Genomic DNA, 21,565 nt, shown 5'->3' on the forward strand with positions numbered 1-21,565 from the left:
CAGGATGCCAGAATGGAAGGCAGTCCGCCCAGTGCACAGAGCACACTGTAGGTAGCTACCCCTTTCCTTGGCTGCTAAACAGTATCACTGAATCACAGAATCGTCTACGTTGGAAGAGACCTCCAAGATCACCTAGTCCAACCTCTGACCTAACACCAACCAGTCCTCCACTAAACCATATCCCTTAGCTCTACATCTAAATGTCCTTTAAAGACCTCCAGGGATGGTGACTCAGCCACTTCCCTGGGCAGCCCATTCCAATGCCTCACAACCCTTTCAGTAAAGAAGCTTTTCCTAATAGCCAACCTAAACCTCCCCTGGCGCAACTCTAGCCCATTCCCCCTCATCCTGTTGCCAGGCACATGGGAGAACAGACCAACCCCCACCTCGCTACAGCCTCCTTTAATGTGCCTATGATATATGGCAGATCAACTCTGACGAATTAAATAGTACCTCTTTGCTTTTCTTTTTCTTCTTCTTCTTCTCCTTAGAAGCGTGTTTATCTGTTCGAATAAACAAACAAACAAAAAATATTGTTTTAAATCATCACAAACCATAAGCCATGTGATTCTGCCCTGACCTATTCCTCAGAACAAAATGCTGTCCTGAAGCCACATGCAAAGGCAATCCTTATTTCTCCGGACAAACTGTAACTCCTTAGAAACTAACACAGGTTCCAGCAACAGGTCCTAATTTCACAGAATCACAGAATCACAGAATTTCTAGGTTGGAAGAGACCTCAAGGTCATCGAGTCCAACCTCCAACCTAACGCTAACAGCCCTCCACTAAACCATATCCCTAAGCTCTACATCTAAACGTCTTTTGAAGACTTCCAGGGATGGTGACTCCACCACTTCCCTGGGCAGCCTGTTCCAATGTCTAACAACCCTTTCAGTGAAGAAGTTCTTCCTAACATCTAACCTAAAACTCCCCTGGCTCAACTTAAGCCCATTCCCCCTCGTCCTGTCACCAGGCACGTGGGAGAACAGGCCAACCCCCACCTCGCTACAGCCTCCCTTGAGGTACCTAAAAAGAGCGATAAGGTCACCCCTTTTTTTGACTAGATGTAGCTAGTTTAATTATGACCATTATATTGTCTATCTTATTTTGTGTTATGAACATCTGGGTCTTCACTGTATCACAGCCACTGAAGAAACAAATACAGGGACCAGACCTGCAAACTGGTCTAAAGGCCAAACTGGGCACCAGGCTATTAATTCCCAAACTGAAGAAGAGCTGCTGGGAACAATTTGCCTCTGGCCACTTAATACTTGAAGGCATATGGAAATCCCATTGGAGCAGACTAGCAGGCTAGTACTGGTTGTTCAAGCTGCGTATGGAAATTATGTCACCCTGAGGCCAAAGTGCCACTGTTGCAGTTCTGCTCTACATCAGTGGCTATTTTCACTGTGTCAAATGAGCCCCAGAACCTATCATTGTCAAAACATTTGTCCCAGGCTATCGTGGCTGATAGCTCAGCCACTGATTTGACTGCTGAACTTCCACTGACTTTGCACAGACTCCTTGAACAGCAGAGTATTTATTTGGCTTTACATAGGAGGCTCTGTAGCTGCACCACTTTTCACAAGGTGGTATTTGATACCTATGTAGTCTTTCCCTCAGTTGATATGTAAATTCAAGTCAGCCATTGAGAACCCTAATTGCTGGTCAAGCTCCAACTGACTGGATTACCAAGGTATGTTTTTATACTTATCCCAGACAGAGGAGATAGGAGGAACCCACACTGGATTATTAAAAGTGCTAAATGGAAGTTTAATTATTGACCTGGGCCTCTGCAGATACACTTCTACCTATTCCTAGTTGTGCTGCTCAGCAACAAAAAGTCACAAGCCAATGAAACCATCACTGCCTGTAATACCTTACTTATACTTCTGTAATACCTTTTCAATGATAAACCTCACTTAGGTCACTTCTGTCTCCCCTTAAATTTTTAACTTTTCATCTTTCTGGGTGACATCAGGGACAGATGCTTTGCAGTAATGCCAAGAGAGCAGAAATCATTTGCACAACTAAAATTTGTTCCCTCAGAAGACTGAGGGAAAATAAAAAGCCCAAGGAGTGCTTAGGTTATAACCAGAAACTCACCCCAACTTTCCCCAAAGTAGAAGAGGAAACTGGCAGGGTAAGTCCAAACATTTTGCTCACATTGATCCAAATTCTCGAGGAGGTGGACAGTGCAATGCTGAGCATCAGTTCCCAGGCATGCAAAGTTAAACAGGAAGCCTTACAGAAACAGCTCGTGAAAGATGTGCTCCTGCTTCCAGCTGGGACAGAAATAATACATGGCTTATGCCATGCATGAGTCAAGTTCTCCCAACCCCCATGGGGAAAAACAAAAAGTTATTTATGTTGTGTTAAACCACATTAAAGACTCACATAGGGCACTGCATGAAGTTGCATGGTATTTTATTTAGCGCAAATTGGTTTGCTTACACCCTGGAACTACTTTGGGAAAAACTAGACACCTGAAAAACAAAATCAGCAAGAGTGGAAATGTGGTGTGACCGTTACCTTCTTCACTGCTCTCCTTGGGACCAGTTTCTTCCAAACCCAAACCAAAGAGATCTGAGTCATTTTTCAGTTTAAAGGAGTGGACTGTTGATTTCACAGGCTGGGGTGGCTTTGCCAATGAGGCATCATCATCAGATATTTCAGAGAGATCTTCCCGGACAGGGAATTCATCCTAGAGACAACAAGAAAAGACCAACAACGCAGACAGGTCTTTCAAACAAAAATCTCTAAATATTTTGTATACAGAGATGTCAGCATGTGCGGAGGAGGGAAGGAAATGGTAGCTGAACTGAGCTGTTATTGCCTGAAAATCAATGACTATGATACTGTAAGCTCTATCTATTTCTTGCTACGGTAAAATGGCTAGATAGCATTGATCCTGGAAAGCAAACTCTGACAACTTATCATTCGTGACACCAAAATCAAAGACTCAACTGTGTTAGCTCAACAGCACCAGCCTTTACTTGCCCTGGTGAGGCACCTCAGTTTTGGGGAAAATCAAATCTAAATAGCTGAAAACAACTCCAGATTTGACAGACAAAACCTTCCTGTGTAGCTCTGGGGGGTCTAGCACACCGGAGGCAACATGCAGCAGGGCCAAGAAAGCAGTCTGTGTTTGCAGAATAAATCTGTTCATCAAGTCAAAAGGGAATGTGCTCTCAGTGAAAATTTTCTTCTTCAATGTGGGCAGAATGCTGCAGAGACTGGGTATTGCCCCCCAAATCCTTTGCTTCTCTGCACAATGGGAGTGGAAATGAAGTTCAGTATTCTTCTGTACGTGCAACTAATCCTCTTCAGAATTTGTTAACCTTTTCTTTATATCCTCCAAACTGACCATAAACACCTCACTCTGCTGATGATTTAGGCAATGTTCCCCTCCTCCTTGCTTAATGGCGGTGTTTTTACTGCTTCACCTTACCAGTACACCTTGTACTTGAAAAGCATTCATAAGCATTCATAAGTTCTGAAGCATCTCCCTAACACTGTTGCAACAGCAAAGTTCTCTCACAAATCCCATTTCTCATCATCATTTGTTACATGTAACGTCACAGTTACAAAAAGTAAACTTACTCCAAATAGTTTTGCTTTTATATTAAGATGCCAGGAAAAGCAGGTACTAAACGAATGGAAAATTACTTTATAAAAACCAGCATGACCCATACCAAACAGTGAAAGAAACTGGGACAGCTGTCTTTACTGCAGGTTTGTGGAATGATGCAAACATATAAAGCACTCCCAAAAAACAGCTGGCCTAGACACTTGGGGTACCTGGGGTACCTCAGAACAGCAACTATCCATCCCAAATCATGACTTTCAGTTCCTACAGAGATTGCTCTGCTGGCTGTGAGTGCAGATCACTGAAATCAGCAGTACCTAGACTCACAGCAGCAAATTCTTATGAGCACAGAGAAGACGCTTGCATTATCTCGGTCTATAACACACAAGTCTAGGGACAGGAGCCAAAGGGACTCCTGCTCACATATATCATAGACATTTTACAGCTAACCTGGCTATAATGGAAACGTTGCCCCTCTTCTTGGGTAGATTTTCCTACTTCTGTAAGGAGCTTTGCCAAGCAAATTTGGTATGGCCTTTTGATTGCTACATTGACTCTAAGGAGCTCACTTTTTCTCTCTCTCTAGCATGCACATGCTTCTACATATTAAACTTCATGTGAAAATCCACCAGCTTAGTATTTCATACTTTCCACACTACTTGACCGACCACACTCTGGATTTACTCAGAATAAACAGCACATTAAAATCTGTGAGCACAAACCTTGTTGCTGCATGGTTTCACCAATCACAGCGTTAGTGGGTTTGTGCTTAAATCAATTTCTTCAGGTTGCTTAGCACCTGACTTGCTGTGACTGCTGCTGAGAGACTGGCAGAGCAGATGAAAGCTCTGCTCAGTGAGATGCCTCAACACTTCAAGCTCAGCTCTGCAGCAGTGCACGGTGATTCTTGCATGTTATTTACCATTTTCTTCCTCTGGCTGTCAGATTCCTCACTTTCAAAGTCTGGGTCATCCATAACAAATGAGAGCATTTGAGTAGCTATTGGTCCCTCTTGATCACTGTCAGACTCCTCAGGCTTTTCCTCTTTGACCACTTTTTGTTTGAGAGCATGTCCTTTGCTTTGGGAAGTGGTCTTTGGGGCCTGGACTGCTGCTGGGGTGGTGGCAGCAGCTGGCGTACTAGTGTTGAGCTTGCTGCTGCTGTTTCTTTCAGACACAGAATGTGGAGGTAAACTGTCAGGAGGCTTCAGGTCAGTTGCTTTGGTCAGTACTGCTTCACTCTGTGGTTTCACAGAATTTCTGGAAGACCTGAGAAGAAAAAAACAAGTTGACAGAGCCTGTCCACACAAGCATTCTGATTCTGTGAAGCAAAGCACAACGACCAATTAATAGCTGAACATGCCTCAAGGGCTTCAATGTGCATCTCAACTGGAGATGTAAGAGATGTAGCTCATCCTGTGTGTGTCTGTATGTGCGTTTGAACACACAACACTCAGATGGTGTAAGTATTTCTGGCAGTGAGTCAAATGCTGAATGTTCTCGTGTCTCTGAGAATGCTGATGTACAGGTGCCTGCATTGGTAGGCCAAATCCAATCATCCTACCCACAGTGTAGGGTATGTGGAGAATATGATTCAGTTCATCGTTCTTCATCGTCCATGTGGCGAATAACTTCCACTCCCACTGCAAGACTTGATACCTCTGTCCTCCTCACACTGCTATTAACAGACTTTCAGGAGCTCGGTTACAGTCTCTTGTTCAAACTTGAGAAAAAGGCTGCAGCATCCCCAAACAGAAATGTACCAGTGACCAAAGGAACACACTGCTCAAAAGCACACTACAATACAGCTGCATCACACCTAAGTAACAACAGCTACTAGTACCACAACCCCCCTCAGAAGATGCTGCATAAAGCAGTTCTAGCTCAAGTAAATCCAGATTCAACTTAAAGATGAAGGAATGGGCTCCAGAGATACCATGATTCCACAGAGCTGCACAAAAGTCAACGGCAGGACTGAGAAGAAGCCCGAGTTTGCCAACACAATCCCACACTTCAGGATATGTTTCATACCTTTTTTTTTCATGTTCTGTGTCAATGCTTTCATCAGGTACGAGTATGACCTTAGAGTCCTTAACCTCTTCCTCCTCCTCACTGGACAGGGTGATATTCTTGCTGGGCACTCGCTCTGTTGCCAGCACGGGTCTGCTGGGGATTTTGTCATCCAGGTCTAGATCGTCTTGGAAACCTGCCACCATAGGGTTCCCCCCAGGTGCCTCTCCATCACTGCAAAGTAGACAATGATTAGACATAGCACCCTGAAGACATGGTAGGAAAGACATGCCTCCCTTTGAAAGCACAGTGCCACTTGCCATGCTTTTATAGCCAATTTCAGGCCTACCTTTCCCCTGTCCAGGGCAGTTCTGCTGCTGTCTTCCTATTGTGTGCCCCCAGCCTATTGCCCCATTCATGCTGGACCTGCTCCCTGTAGGCTACAAGGGTGACACAAGCCCAGTACCAAAACACATCACAGAAGGATGTCACACAGTGGCTTTTACTAATCAAGGCTAAGATGAGTAAGCATTAGCGCTGTAGAGCAGCCTGTTTCTTCAACAGGACATCTAACAGAACATCCCTGGTCTAACATACAAGGATCAGCCAATTGAAAAGTGGGAACCACCTGTCTCGATGCCCACATCCTGTAATGAAGCCTGATCATATACTGCCACTACTATGGAAATTCACTTGCAGCTATTAGCTTCTTTGAATGATTTCTGTTTCTCTGGTGCTCCCTGAAGCAGGCAGCTATTCAGACACCATAACCATGCTTTAACATTTCCCAAAATAAATTAACCTAAGGACACACTTTTAGAGCTAAGAGTCTGCCAGGCTCCATGAATACAATACAGCTATGTATTCAGAGTCATTTTGATAGAGCTTCACAGCTGAAATTACCAGCTGAAGGGTTCTTGTCTGGATTTCCCCAGGACTCAACAATTTTAATACTTTCTCATGGATTTACTCAGGTCAGGAATACAGATATTTTTCAGTCTCAGCTGATGAACCTTTGTGTTACCTTCCCCCATTCTATTTGCTTTATCTGCAACAGATACTCAGTTTCTTCCTGACAATCTACTGTATATGATACCCACTCCACCGTCCTTTTGACTTGATAAGGACTGTACAAACACAGCATTCATTTTTACGCAGAGATTTTAGAGTCTTGAAAGGAACAACCAAAAACTACAATCCTTAATCTGGTAGATGGTGCCAGCAGACAGCCAGCACAAAGACACAGTGGAGGATGCTGCGCTGATGGGATAAGAAATGCCAAGGCCTAACACAGTCCATCTGACTAGTACTCACTTGGGCTCTTCTTATGGCCACTTACTTTTTACGTGTTAGTTTTAAAGAATAGCGTAGCATTTGTGACAACAGACAGTGTAGCGTTTGTGACATAAGGGGCACTATGCTTATCACAACTAGCACAGTGACTACAACTACTGCTTGTCTGGGTAACAGCATTAAGAGCAGGACTAACAGCTGTTCCCTCCTGCTTTCCATGTTGAGTCCTGAAATGCACCTCTGCTTTCAGGACTCAGAGCTCAGCTCCCAGCTAAGCAGAGGCAGGCTGCTTAAGAACCCCTTCATTATTAACACTGCTGCTCTCATACTGAGCCAGAAAGGAGGGACACAGCCTGTCCCACATAAAGGAAAAGAAAATTGCTGTTCAAAGCAGCCTCCAAGTACCACAGTGGCTGGAGGAATTACAAGTGAGAGATTTCTGAGGTATTTAAAATACTGGCAGTGTTTTCTCTAGAAATGTGCTGAAAAGAAAATGGAATCACACCTTAAAAAACAGCAGCATATTATCTTGAACAAGTGACACTGTATTTCTGTAACATGTTACCACTCTATTAAGCATAAGACTGTTCCTATTGCCACTGTCCTTCCACTGCACACCATACTCGACTTGCAGCTTCTAAAGCATTCCCAGTTTGAAGAGAACGTCTACACATGTACACACACACATGCAAAGTGGGTCATCTCCCTTTGCAGTGAATACACTGCCTCCCTGTATAACTTCCACACAAATCATTAAGCGACAGCTTAAGAGCAAAGCAAAGAAGTGAATATATGTCAGGAAAATCACTGCTGCAGTATAAACAAGGCCTGACAATGCAAAATTAGTACCAGCTTGTGGTCCTGAGATTCCAGCTGGAAGGAAGTCAGAGCATGCAAAAACAAGCATATTGCACCACTCTTGCCAACACTTGATACACTGCCAAGCCTGCATTAGTGTTGAGCCAACATGTTTGCAGGCACAGGTACCCACCAAAAATGACTATGCTCATGGAGGTCTGTATGAGTTTCTGACCAAAGAGTGCATCAGGGTTTCCTCAGAGCAAGCCCTTCACCATGTGCATGGAACAGCCTCTGGTGATGAAACAAATCCTGCTGCAGTCTGAGCATATGCTCTCAAACCTCACTTGACAAGTATCCCACCAGCCCTGCTGTACAGCTAGTGGATCCAGCCCCACCAGGAGCCATCAGAAGCCTTTTGCCACATTATTTTTTGTGGCTAGTGAAAGAGGAAAACAGGGTGAGCCTGCATGGCTACATTCCAGGAGATGGGGGTCTTCTAGTGTGCACCAAACAGTGCCCTCAGGTCTCCTTGCTTTGTCTAGCACAACTGAATACCACTATGTATAAAACAGAGGTGATACAAGCAAAGAACCAATTAGAAGTCCTTCAGATACAAGACATCTAATCAATGCTTATGATAAATGTCTAGTGACATGGAGAAAACTCAACAGCAATTCTGTTAGCATCAGCATAAACTTGCTTTCAAATAGACACCTGCAGCTTATCCACGGACCCAGGACAGCCTGAGCCAGCAAGAGGGAAGGGGCAGTCCAGAATCAGACTAGCTCCTCTGATGCAGTCACATACACACCGGCTCTGAGTATCAAGCTAAAGAGCAGCAAAGTAAGTTCTGAAGCAACAAACTGGAATAATTGCACTGCCTTCCTAATCAACTGCTAAGGAAACTGATTTGGTGAGTTCTTTTTACTGCAGGCTGGAGAACCATAAATGCCATTAAACAAAGTGCAGGACTCCATTAATCTCTTAAGATCTACACTGGGATTTAGCTATAAGAATACCAAGAGACATCAGTACATGTTGAAAGTCTGAGCAGTTGTCTGATCATTGGGCAAGAAGTTCTTTGTTTCAGAGGCATGAGCTCTTTCCTTGCTGCTAGCATGCTTCAGAAAAAAAAACATTTTTTCTAACATCGCTGCTCTGTGTCATCTCTTGCTCCATTGTTTAGCGAGCTGTTATGGAATACAAAATGAGAGAAGTTCACATAACATCACTGAAAACAATAACCCTGAATTCCCAATGTAACTAAAATGTATGAGAAATACCAAAATTTACAACCTCTTTTTGAAGCTTAGAAAGGAAAAGCAAGCAAGTTCTTATACATGGAAGCAAGCACAACACTGAGTTCAGGACACGGTTCAGTTACACACCATCCTGCTTCTAATAACAAGAAGTAACTACCTCTGCTTCATGTATGAAATGCACTGTGCACTAAGGGCTTCTTATATGAGCTAACTGAAAGACTCCTGCTTACAGACAATAAGAAAATATATCTTATTCAGGTAAGAGAATTAAGTCGAGGAATATTTAACACAAAGCCCATTTTCCTGCTCTGTCTTACACGGTTCTTCAGTTTAGGAGATTACACTCGGTCCTAACACACCCAGAAGAAATGCTGGCAAGCTGTGTAAGCATAACACTCAGATCTCTGCTTTAAAATGTTCAGGAAACATGAATGCATCTCTCTAGAACGTTCTTAGGCTTTGTTCCTCACTCAGATTCAAGGGGGATGCAACTTCTAGTATGTCTGTTTTTTAAAATCAGTGACATCTCTATTAGGTTTCAGCGGTTTCACAGAACTGTTGTGTTCTTTAGGTCCGAGATAAATATCTGCAGCAGCAGATTTTGTTGCAACTACAATAATCTACTTATTGCAGTAGAGGATAATTGTTAGGGATGGTGCTTACAGAACTCTTATGCTGCTCCTGGGCACTGTGGGGTTTTAAGTGGGATCCTCAATCAAATCTGTTTTTGCAGGTGATGGACAGAATCACTTAGTGCAGCTCTGAATTTCAGCATGCCTGGTTTATTGTGGTAGGCCCTTTTTGGCAAGTAACAGAATGTAAAATTGGCAGGCAACCAAGAAAACTGTGCAAACTACGTAAGAAATCAGAACAAGACATGGACGCCATGCTGCAGAGAATTGTCAAGCACCTGAAATCTCAGGGTGTGCTGCAAGGTCTTCTCCCAGGGAAACAGAGCTATTCTAATAGTAGATGATTACCACTGTTCATCAAAAGATGAAGCTGTGAATGAGTGTTCTCTCTGTGCCCAGGGGAAGCCCAAAGGTATCTCTCTTTTTGCCCCAACTAGCTTGTGTGCCTGGAAGGCTACCAAGACTGGGGACAGAACACAGAAGGGCTTCATAACAGTTCAGTGCGACAACTCTACAGGCAACGAGCAGAGCTCATTACACAACTGCTTGAGATGTTTGGGTTTTATACACCTATTTGCTTCCAATAACTGATGCTTATTAGAAGAGAAGCCTGTGCTAAAGATCCAGCGTCCTTCCCGCAGAAAGAACTGCAGCTAAAAAGCTCTAAGGGCACTCCAGGACCCAGTCCTTCAGCAAACCCCAAGAAGGTCACGCTTGGCTCTCCTGACATCTCTTTGTTGAACTTCTTATGGTCACTAGTGGGGTCCCTCAAGGCTCCGTTTTAGGGCCAGTCCTCTTCAATGTCTTTATAAATGATTTGGATGTAGGACTAGAAGGTGTTCTCAGCAAATTTGCCGACAACACCAAACTTGGAGGAGTTGTGGACTCGGCTGAGGGTGGAAAGGCCTTGCAGAGAGACCTGGACAGATTGGAGAGCTGGGCGATCACCAACCGCATGAAGATTAACAAGAGCAAGTGCTGGGTCCTGCACCTGGGACGGGGCAACACCGGCTATACATACAGACTGGGTGACGAGACACTGGAGAGCAGCCCTGCAGAGAGGGATCTGGGGGTTGTGGCTGACAGCAAGTTGAATATGAGCCAGCAGTGTGCCCTAGCAGCCAGGAGGGCCAACCGTATCCTGGGGTGCACCAAGCACGGCATTGCTAGTCAGTTGAGGGAGGTGATTGTCCCGCTTTACTCTGCACTGGTGTGGCCTCACCTCGAGTACTGTGTGCAGTTCTGGGCACCACAGTACAAAAAGGATGTAAAACTGTTGGAGAGTGTCCAGAGGAGGGTGACGAAGATGTGAAGGGCCTAGAGGGGAAGACGTATGAGGAGCGGCTGAGGTCACTGGGCCTGTTCAGCCTGGAGAAGAGGAGGCTGAGGGGGGACCTCATCGAGGTCTACAACTTCCTTGTGAGGGGAAGTAGAGAGGCAGGTGACCTATTCTCTGTAAACACCAGTGATAGGACCCTGGTGTTAAGCTGAGGCAGGGAAGTCTACGCTTGACATCAGGAAGAGGTTCTTCACAAGACAGGGTGGTTGCACACTGGAACAGGCTCCCCAGGGAAGTAGTCACTGCACCAAGCCTGTCTGAATTTAAGAAGCATTTGGACTGTGCACTTAGTCACATGGTCTAAACTGTCCAACTCCTGGCACCAGCATGGTGCCAGGAGTTGGATTTGATGATCCTTATGGGTCCTTTCCAACTTGGGATATTCTGTGATTCTATGATAAAAATAACCCAGCTTGGCCACAGCTACAAGCAAAATACTTTGGAGGCCAGCATGTTTCTAGCAACTACTGTTTTTTTTTTCTTATTTTCCTTTTTTTAAATTTTAAATAAAAAACATCTACATATATGTGTTCTACTGTCATAAGGGATGGTGATTCAGGCTGACCTGCATTAGGCAGGCACTGAGCTTCACACACAGCACTGATTTCAAGTTGTTGTGGTTGAACCAAAGAACACTGAATCATAACAAATATGTCAAAAGATGCAGAATCCAGATTCACAGACAAGCTGCGTAAGTGTTTAATTACTCTCTTAGTTAATCCAGTGGTGATGACAAGAGGCAGCAGGCATAGACTATTCTAAGCAGATGGATACAGAGCCTGAGAGTACTCTTGGGTCACCTCTCAAATGACAGCCTGCTTTCAGACAGTTTTTCTGAACATCCTCTTGTCAGAGCAGCTTGGTATACCACAATCCCTTTCCTAGATAAAAAAAAAAATCTAGGAGAAAAAAATAATAAAAAATAATAATTAAAAAAAGAAAATCCAGCCTCCATAAGCTCAGCTCTCTCGCGTTTGAAGGATACTGGGAAGGGACAGTAGAAATGGACAGAGGAACAAGAAGGCCTTCCCTAAGGCTTTTCTGGAATCTGCAGGCAAGCATGGAGAGACATTTCCAAAGGAGCACAGCCATCTCCATCCTTCCTTCCAGAATCCTGCTGAGCCATGGAGTGCCCCCAAGGGTCCTCCAAAAACCACAGTCCTCCTCATAATGCCTCCAAAATGGCAGTATCAGGCTATGAAGGAACCTGTCCATTCTTCGGGCCTCTGCAGCGGCAAGTTATTCAATAGGCAAAACAGAAAAATCCTGCAAAGTGCATCAAGTTCCATAAGGAAAATACCTCAAACGTTTCATCACATTGGTTAGAAGGGAAACCCTTCCTGATAAAAGGCAACCCATGGGTTTATCACTGGTCATGAAATGAAGACAGCAAAACCAGGAAGGTGATAACTAGCTTTCGCTGCCATTCCCCTGATTCCCAGGAAGTAGTGTGTATCATTAAAAGGGAGACAGTAGCAGACAGAAAGGAATAGGGGCAGCTAATTGCTCTGCAGTCCCTTTCTGAACAGTTGTAATGGGTTAGCTAGGCCTGAGCAATTATTCAGATTGCACATCCTGGTACATCCATCTCGCTCTTGCTCCACCATCTTTCCCTTACCTTTCACTATCAATACAGTGTTTAGTCTGTAGTTTCCCTTTGTCCTTCTGTGGAACTGGGTCTTCTAGAAAGCTGTGATCCAGGCTGTCATCAGGAACAAAGTCCTCCACACTCTGTACTTTTGTAGGGGCTTCAGGACGGGGAGGAGGAGTAGCAGCAGCATCTGTATTAGCAACGGTAGTTGTAAAACACTGAGTTCACCACAAGCAAGACAGAAATTTGATTTTTACATATCTATCCTGTCCAGGGCCCCTTCAGCACACAGATAACAGCCACAAAGCAGGACCTCAGCTATGCAGCAACGGAAGAGGAAAGCTATGAACAGGATACAGAAACCAGTCCAGAATCTCACATGAAGTCATTCACAGACCTCGTGCAGCCACTGTGGTTTACAAAGCACAAGGTTGATCCAGCCTCCTAGACGAGTCTGAAAATCTCTTTAGAATGGTAGCTGATTCTTCTGTACAGTGAATACCACAACTGACTATACCACAACCAGAATTTTGTACTTACACTGTATGCATCACTCCTGTGTTATGTCCCTTCATTATTCTTTCACCTTTTCCAGACTGTTCAGTTCACTCATTCAGTTCCTCTTGCTTTTTAAACTGTATCTGTCAAAGGCAGGATTGTTCATACTGTGCTTTTAAATGCCCTATGTTACCAAAAGCTCCTGAGCTTTTGCAAATAAAAATAAAGCTACTGCAAATAAAGATTTGCTTTAACACAAATTATGTGTAGACACACCTTTACCTATCATCAAGGTATTGGGACGAAAGACACTTGAAGTCTAGAGAGATTAATATTTTCAGATTTGCAGTATTAAACCTTTTTCTTCTGCCTGGACTGCACTTCACACCTAGGCTCTTTTGGGTGAGCTAGCTTTCTATATGAATATAGATTTTGCCCTTATAGCACAGCTTTCAGTTTACTTCTGCATACGAAAAGCAGTCTTACTAATATCACTGATTGTCTTTGGTCTAAGAAAAAACTCAGCCAAAAGAATTACTGCTGCAAGACTTCAATGGAAAGGTTAAATAACAGCTCCCACAGAAAACACCAAGTATTACTTTGTGATAGTGATTTTCAACTGCTTTCCAATTAGCTAGTCCCTAGGCATGGTCCTATAGAGTTGCAGACCCTTGGCACACTACATAAACATAACAACAACAGATCACTTTTCTCCTTGCTGCTTTTTGCAACCCTCCTAAAAAGCACTCCAGAGATCCTAGGACTGCAGGCCACAAGCCTAAAGAGGTCTTGAGCTGGATTTGGTGGTAGACCACTAGCCTTTTTTCTACATATCAATATGACCTTTTTTTTTTGCCAATAAGGCATTTCTAACATTTAATCCTCTTTGATTGTTTGTTTCTGGATAGGAAGAGTCATAAACAAACTGGAATGGGTGTACTGTGTCATACCTGGTAACAGATTCAGGATGCAGAACACTGTGTACAAATCTAAAACTGAAAGATTTCAACATCTGAAACTGCAAATCATGTTCCCAGCACCTCCTCCTTTCTTTCTGTGGGTGTTTTGAGAGTACTGTGAGCTCTAGGGATTGACAGTTTGAGAGGGAAGGTATTTCCAAAGGGTGATTCAAACCATGTCACGCTAATAATTTTTAGGCAGTGCCAGCTCTGCAACTCCAGTCAGCTTCACAAACAAAGTGAATGTGACAGGCAAATTAAGGTCCAGATCAGTAAAAAAGAATGCAGCAAACCTCTCAATGCTTCTGCCCTGCAACTTCATCTAGCCAGGGTTTGGACTGAATGCTGTGCCACTCTGCTCCATTGTTTACTAGTGCTAAGGAAGAAATCAAGACTGTCTGAGGAGGAGAGCAGCCCATCTTCAAAGGAGCTTATTTCCCTGGAGGGGAATCCATTGCAGAGCCTGGACTTACGTGATCATTTCTGGCTGAATAACCTTTAAAACCAGCACTCTGCTGCTTGCTGTTAACACATAGGAGCCCCTTTCAGCTGCCAGACTTCTGTGAAGACAGTGCTTCAAATAGCTTCTCTGATGATTTTTCTTGCTATTCAAGAGGTGTATGTGCTCCTGCTAGGAAGCTGACAACTATTTTATTAGTGTCCCCTGGGTGCTTAGTACCTTCCTCATGAAGCACACTACAGCCGCTGTCCAGCTGGCTGGACAGCCCCTGTCCAAGTCCAACACAGAGACAAACAAAAACGCTGATCAGGAGAAAAGAAGCAAGTGACCATGTAGCTCTCCTTGGACACGCTGCACAAAAACAGGGGCTAGGTTTCTCAGACAACTGTTTGCTTGGCCTCTCACTGTGGAAAAGCAGAAAAGAAAACAGAGAAACACCCAGGGTGACACCCTGTCTACACATACCTGGCTGGGGAGGAGAGGGGTCTGGCGCAGGAGATGTCCCAAAAAGACGTGAAATGATGCTGCGCTTCGGAGGTGGGGCTGCAGCTGGAGGTGCTGGGGTGGTGGTAGCTGGTAGAGGCGTATGCGGCTGCTGAGCCTCAGGTGCAGGCACTGGTGAAAAAGATGAGGGGGGTTCAGGAGAGATGGCAGAGCTTGTGGAAAGAGGCTGTGGTGGCTGTGGGGTGCCAGGGCTGGAACTGCCTGTCGACGTGGAACTTGGAGGTACTATGGGTGACTGGGAACCAGAGGAAGGGCTTTGCCCATTAGTTGTCGGTGGTGACGTGTGTCCTCGACTTCGGGCTTCCATCATTTCAAGGAAGCTGCAGGAAGATAAATTACAAATATAAGTAATGGAGAAAACATGCTCAACAGAGTACAATGCTGTGCTGCTTTGACTACATGGTGAGCTGGGAGGGTACAGGCCTGATTTCAGAGCTGCCACAACTCCCTGGGTCACGATAAATCTGGTTCACCCACGTGCACTAAAGTCACATGATTTGTATGATAGTGTGGAGAATCCCAACCTGTTCTGCACTGCAGGATGAAACCTACATTTGTAATGCTGCCGGGAACGCCCTGGACAGATAGACTATAGCAATGTGCCAGGGCTTGAAACTCAACCTTAAGTCAGGACTTGGACATATGTCTCTAAGGGAGTAAGTGCTACAGGAATGGCACATTTCTACATTCTGCAGAAGAGATAAAAGTGTTCAGGAAATCTTAAATACTATGAAAACATCTTCTTTCAGCCAAGAATGGATTTGTGAGGAGAATCCTTGAATTTAAAAACAAAACAAACAAACAAAAAAAAAACCAAAAAAAAAACAGCTATCCAGAGGCTCAGAGGACTGACTGCAATTATTCTCACAACATGCAGATATATGTGCAGTCTCTTCCCTTGTACACACACGCCATGTGTGGGAGCCACTTGAACCAAGCAGCAGATGCTCTGAAGCAAACTGCGGTCCTGGTTGGATTCCTGACTCAAAGAACATTAAAGCCTGAACCATCAGAAAGGGTAAAACGCTACATCCTTTTGAAAAATGAAACCAAGTCTGATCCTGCTGCAGCCTCCTTCTGCAGCCCATTTGGTTAATGGTCTTTTCACAAGCTTGATGAAATGAAAAGGCTTTTTCTATAGAATGGTCTCAAAGTAAGATCTGTTACATGTAGCACGTCAAAGATATACAGATAGGATACCTGAAGTGTATCATGTATAAAATCTATCAAGTGTCATTGTCTTGCTTCCTTTCATTGAGCCTAATAAACTCATGTGCCCAGAGGCTCTAGGTCCAACTGCTTCTGCAAGACAGATTTGGTTGTGCTCCAGGCAATGAATATGTTGAAATGGAGACTGCTCTACAATGCAGAGCATGACCTTGTCCTGCAGGGAGTTCAGACAGACAGGCACCTTCACTGGAATGGTTTCTAAGCACAAGCAAACATTATGGGCTAAAAGATTCTACAACTTCCTTGAGATATTTTCTATTTTAAGGAGGAACCCAATACATGTTTATGAAACAAATTAATATACTTTATGTCCACAAGATGTCTGGAGCCCCAGTGAAAAACCCCAGGAAGCTGGTAGTTAAAATGGAAAAAACAGCTAAAGAAAGGATAAAGGGCAGCACTAAAAAGTGGTATTTGATAGGAAAGAAGTCCTTGGTAGAGTTCCTCAAGAGATAGCCTTGAGATGCATTTTAGTATTTCAGTAAGTGGTACAAAGACCATAGATATGTTCATGAAGTTGCAAGTAGTTCATCGATATAGAAGACAGGGACAAGAAAGAGAAAGAACTGGATGACTGTGAAAAGCAGAAATGTGAAGAAATTCAACAATGCAAAGGAAATAGTCATCTGCTCAAAGACTAGGCAACAGGTGTTCTTGCTCCAAGTTCACCACGTCTGCATGGCTAGGAAAGACTTGCCTTGCTCGTTCCAGAAGCCCAGGCCAGAAGACTTCAAATGCAGTGATGCCTGTGAGGAGCAGGATAGTAGCCAGGCCGTCACATGGCCCGTTCTCTGCCTCTCCCCTGAGACTGCTGTCAAGGCAGCTAAATTAGTGCTGTGCTAACCTATCTGATGCTTCCACCAGGATCTTGAGCAAGGCTTACATGTTTATTCTACCTATGCTGAGTACAACAAAACAAGCTCCGATCAGAACTGCAATCAGAGCATGTGACAAAGCATCCATTCCAACATCCTCCCTCCCAAGGGACTCGTAGCTGGGGTGAGCTGTGCAACAACACAACCCGCTGAAAATGATGCATGGATTTGTCACATGACAAACAGAAAACACAAAGGATTTTAACTCTTGCACATACAAGTACAGATGTCTCTGTGGAGACAGTACCCAGGTTTGTTTGGAAGGTGCGCAATGCATCGTGCACAGACCGCAAGACTCTAACAGTGTATTTTCAATGCATGTCTTTCACTGTGCTGTAGGACCAAGGAATTACACATCACTCCTTTCTTGACAAGGTATCCCCCACGGCAGATTATGCACTGCATTTGTGGTGAAGGAAAGATAAACCACGGAAGGGTACCTGTAATTCAGCCCTTATCCAAATAAGTGAATGCTCTGAACCCACAAAATTGCTGCGGCGTGAAAAACTATCCAAGATGCTTCCCTGCATAGGATGTGCAGCTCTGCAAATCTACACCAGAAGCATTGAGTGATAAATTCCATCAGCTCACCCCTCCAAGCTTGGATTCAGGGCTCCTGATGAGCTGAAGGCAGGATGGCTGAATAGTTCTGCTTCATGGTACTGATGCCTTCTCCCAAATCCTGCTCAGGGTTAAAGACATACCTCCCAAATGTGGAGAGAAATGAATGCCAACTGATCTACATGCACCCCTATTCCTGTTTATAGCAACAGTGCTCCCAGCTGGAAGACCTGCAAGCTTGGTAACTGCTACAGCCAGCATCCGAGGTACTGATGCCAGTTCTGCTTGCTCTCTTGGCTGAGCTGAGCTTTCTGGCTATGAGCAGCTCTGCCAGCCTGTGTGAGCACCTAACTCACCAAGGCTACATGCAAACAGAACTGAACAACTACTGCATTATTGATCACAACACTGTCCCACAATCAAGGCAGCTGGGTGACTCAGGTAGGGTCTATTAAGACTACTGTGTACTGAAGACTGTGGAACAGGATCCTGTATCAAGTACATACAAAGAGCATATGTAGTCATAAGAGGATAAAGAATATTGAGCTTGAAGAGTATTTAAAGCTGGTCCCAATGAAGTGCAGGACACTCTTTACAATATCAGGCTATTGAAGATTTACCGTACTTTGTTCTGTCAAAGCTACCCAGTTTGGAAACAACCTGCTTTGTTCTGGGCAAGTGGCCATCTCCAGAAGGAGGGAGGGCTGTGAATACCACCTGTTTCTTCTACAGAAACACACGCATTTTAAGAGCTGGAGGGAAAAAATGCTACACGATTGAAGTGTAAAGACTGTCATTCTTCCCTCTAGCTCAGCTAGTCTGGGGAGTAGCACACATGCAGGCTCCCTTCTGCACCTGCTCCTATGTCTTGCTCATCTGAAGGGCATAAGAACAAGACACAGCAAGATTATTTTTAGTAGAAAGGTACAACTGGTTATTTGGGGACAGCACGACACAGGCTCTTACTCCATCCAGCACAGCACCACGGACAGTTCTGGCACATGCTCTTCATGTGACCTTCCTTATCCTAAACTAGACACATGGGCCAAACTCTCTTATGTGCCATGACAACAGAGAAATAAGCATGGTCTGATACCGGTTTTACATGTGCTGCATAATGCACCTATGCTGAGCTTTCATATTCATATCTTCTTCTGTGGAAGAGGTGGGTGGAAAAACAGCATACATGAAAATGCTGCCAGCAAGTTCTCAGTAATTTCCAGGGTGGAGGTGTCTAAGCATCCTCCACACTTCAAAAATACTACATAATGCATGAATACTTTCTCTGACTTTACACACCCTCTTCAGAGGCACGATCATGGCTGTTTTAGGAACACAGCAGGCCAAACTTGTCACTTCTCTTTTTTCTCATATTCTATACAATCTGGCTATTGTGTTCCTTGTTGTATCCTTTTTGGCAGTCCTTTGTAAATGGCCTCACTTGAGATCTTACTGCTAAACAAGCAGTTTCATATTCATACTAGATTTTGTAGACCATTGATGCACAATTGATACACTCATGCTGTGACCTGCATATACTTGTTCTCATTTTAGAGACAGCAAATGTGCCATGTAAGTTCAGATGGGTTATCTGTCCACACCCACGTGGGTTCCTTGTTTGCATTTCAATCCTTCCATTTCAGGCTGAATAACAAGTCCACATCCTCAAAATCCCTGAATAATTCACTTGGTGTTGGGACTGTTCACAAGAGGAGACTTCTATGCAGTTTTAAAGATGAACATGATCTGCAGGAACAAAAACTCATCAGGGCCTGAGGTTAGTATTGCTCTGTGCACAGAACAAAACAAAAAAGGGTACAAAAGGACTCAGTCCTAAAATTGTCAGTGTTTGTATTCATTTACCATTGAACACAGGAGCAGCCTGAAGCTTTTTGGGTCCTTGTTCTGTTTTGTGATCAACTTTTCAAATGGATTTCATATGCTAAGAAATACTTCAGGTCATTTTATTAATTGTGAAAATGAAGATTAATAAACCCTGTGACATTAATTTCATTGGCTTTATTGCATAGAAGGTTAGATTTCCACTTGTTCAGGTTCCTGAATGTGAAATTAGTTGTCAGCAGAAGCTGGACTGATGCTGGCTGTCCAGGCCTGATGTTCCATCCCTCCCCTGATGTTCCTCAGGTTTTCCATTTGACACAAAACTAACGGAGCAGGACAATGCCCCTCTACAACATTCTGGATACACTCCACTTTCTCCAGTTCTCTGGCAAGATCCATGATGATAGGACGAGGTGCGATTAATTCTTAATGCAGCCACACAAAAAAAGTGACCTAGAGTCCCATTTAGTACACACTGGCTCCTGATCTGATAGGAACAGTGACTCACAGCAAGCTGAGACGATAAAGGTAGGGGAAGGAGAAAGGAAAGTAAACCCGCTTTTGTTTTCTTAACTGGTACTGCGCACTTCAGCTTTTGGCCAGTGAGATTCCAGACCTGTATTTCGATACAGCTGAAGATACTGGAGAGCATCTGTAGCAGCAAGTTCTCCTGACAGACATTTGGCACTACTCCGTACCATGGTTGTTGCAAACTTAAGGCCTGTGCTCGATGCATGAAAAACAAACCAGCAAACAAAACCCAAAACCCCAACAAATGACTTTGTAGTAAATAAAGCTGTCTAATACAGGAAGCATGTTTCCCAAAATAAGAGTCCTCATTAGGAGAGAGCAAACGCCTTTCTACAGTCACTGTTTCATCATCTTCTGACAGGACAGTAGCACCTGGCTCTCCAGGATTACCTGACAGTGCAGATGCCAGTTGTACGGCAGCACTGAGGAAGCATCTAGAAGGAGTTCCATCACTTGGCAGACAGACTCTACCACTACTAAAGTTGTACCCCAGATCATACAATATCTCAAATAATCTGCAGTTCAGTCTCTTTGAATATATTTTTGCAAAGCCTGACTAAAAGTTTGCTTGAGAGCTCTTAAACACCAACAGTAAAGTGATCTGACATTTTATTTCTTTTTCACCTCAATTGTTCATAAATTGGATTTCAGATGCTTATAAATCAAACAATCACATAGTGGTTTATAGATAGTTTCCTGAAGTTTCTCAAAACTGATTGTGAGAGAAGATGGGACTTCTCACAAAGAAAAACTTCAGTATTCCTTTTAAATAATTTATATTAATCTCTGGGAAAAAAAAAAAAAAAGGTAATTCAAAGATAATTGAATCCTTAACCCTTGAAATAAAATTATGTTCTTTAATATTAAAAAGAAAATATTAGAAAAAAAATCCAGCAAAACATAAAAGTTCATCAAAAGCACAGATTAGATTTACTTAACTTCTAAAAGCATTTCAACTAGTTCCTAAAAAAATATGCAGGAAGAGCTTCCATAATTTCCTAAAAATACTTCTCCATGTGCATCTCCATTCAGTGAGGGAACAGACATGCTGTAACTGAACAAACAATGTATAAAAAGTTCCCTTTGTGAGAGGAGATAAGATGGACACAACATGGAAAAACTGAGCATATTACAAATTCAGATGTCAGGAAAGTGATTGCTGTTTAGTAAGAATTCAGAAACTGAAAAAATGCTGAAATGTATTTTTAGCTGTATTGACAATGTAAATTTTGAGACACCACAGGGAAAGCAACAGAGCAAATGGTGTGGCAGGCAGAGACTAAGCAGAGGGAAAGAGCTGGAAGCCTCTAAACATGCATTACACAGGCAAAGCTCGGCCAGCAGCTGCCAAGGGATTGCTTACATAAGCTGGATGAGGCAGTGTTGTGTGCCACCTCGTGTTTTCTTTGGGATACACATTTTAGAGCAATGACGTTTTGTCCTCAGGTACCCAGACACAGCACGATGAAGAGTTCTTGTGCTCCTTCTGTTCTCACTGATCCAAATTTAGCATCTGTCATTGTGACAGAGCAGCTACCAGACATGCACAGGGGTGAATGAAATAATTGAGACAAGCACTGCCACATTG

At 43.7% G+C, this 21,565-nt stretch overlaps 1 protein-coding gene across 1 annotated transcript in view; it reads right to left on the reverse strand.

The window, feature by feature from the left end:
• RABL6 (RAB, member RAS oncogene family like 6) overlaps nucleotides 1-21,565 on the reverse strand; it is a 57,106-nt gene that overhangs the window by 2,812 nt on the left and 32,729 nt on the right. Inside the window, exons 9-14 of the mRNA XM_084299101.1 lie at nucleotides 14,900-15,258; nucleotides 12,545-12,707; nucleotides 5,621-5,833; nucleotides 4,513-4,858; nucleotides 2,534-2,705; nucleotides 454-503 (exon numbers count right to left, since the gene is read on the reverse strand). Coding sequence (XP_084155227.1) covers nucleotides 454-503; nucleotides 2,534-2,705; nucleotides 4,513-4,858; nucleotides 5,621-5,833; nucleotides 12,545-12,707; nucleotides 14,900-15,258 — 1,303 coding nt within the window. The remainder of the gene's footprint in view (nucleotides 1-453; nucleotides 504-2,533; nucleotides 2,706-4,512; nucleotides 4,859-5,620; nucleotides 5,834-12,544; nucleotides 12,708-14,899; nucleotides 15,259-21,565) is intronic.

Source organism: Netta rufina (genome assembly GCF_964035555.1).
Source record: "Netta rufina genome assembly, chromosome: 20".
NCBI lineage: Eukaryota > Metazoa > Chordata > Aves > Anseriformes > Anatidae > Netta > Netta rufina.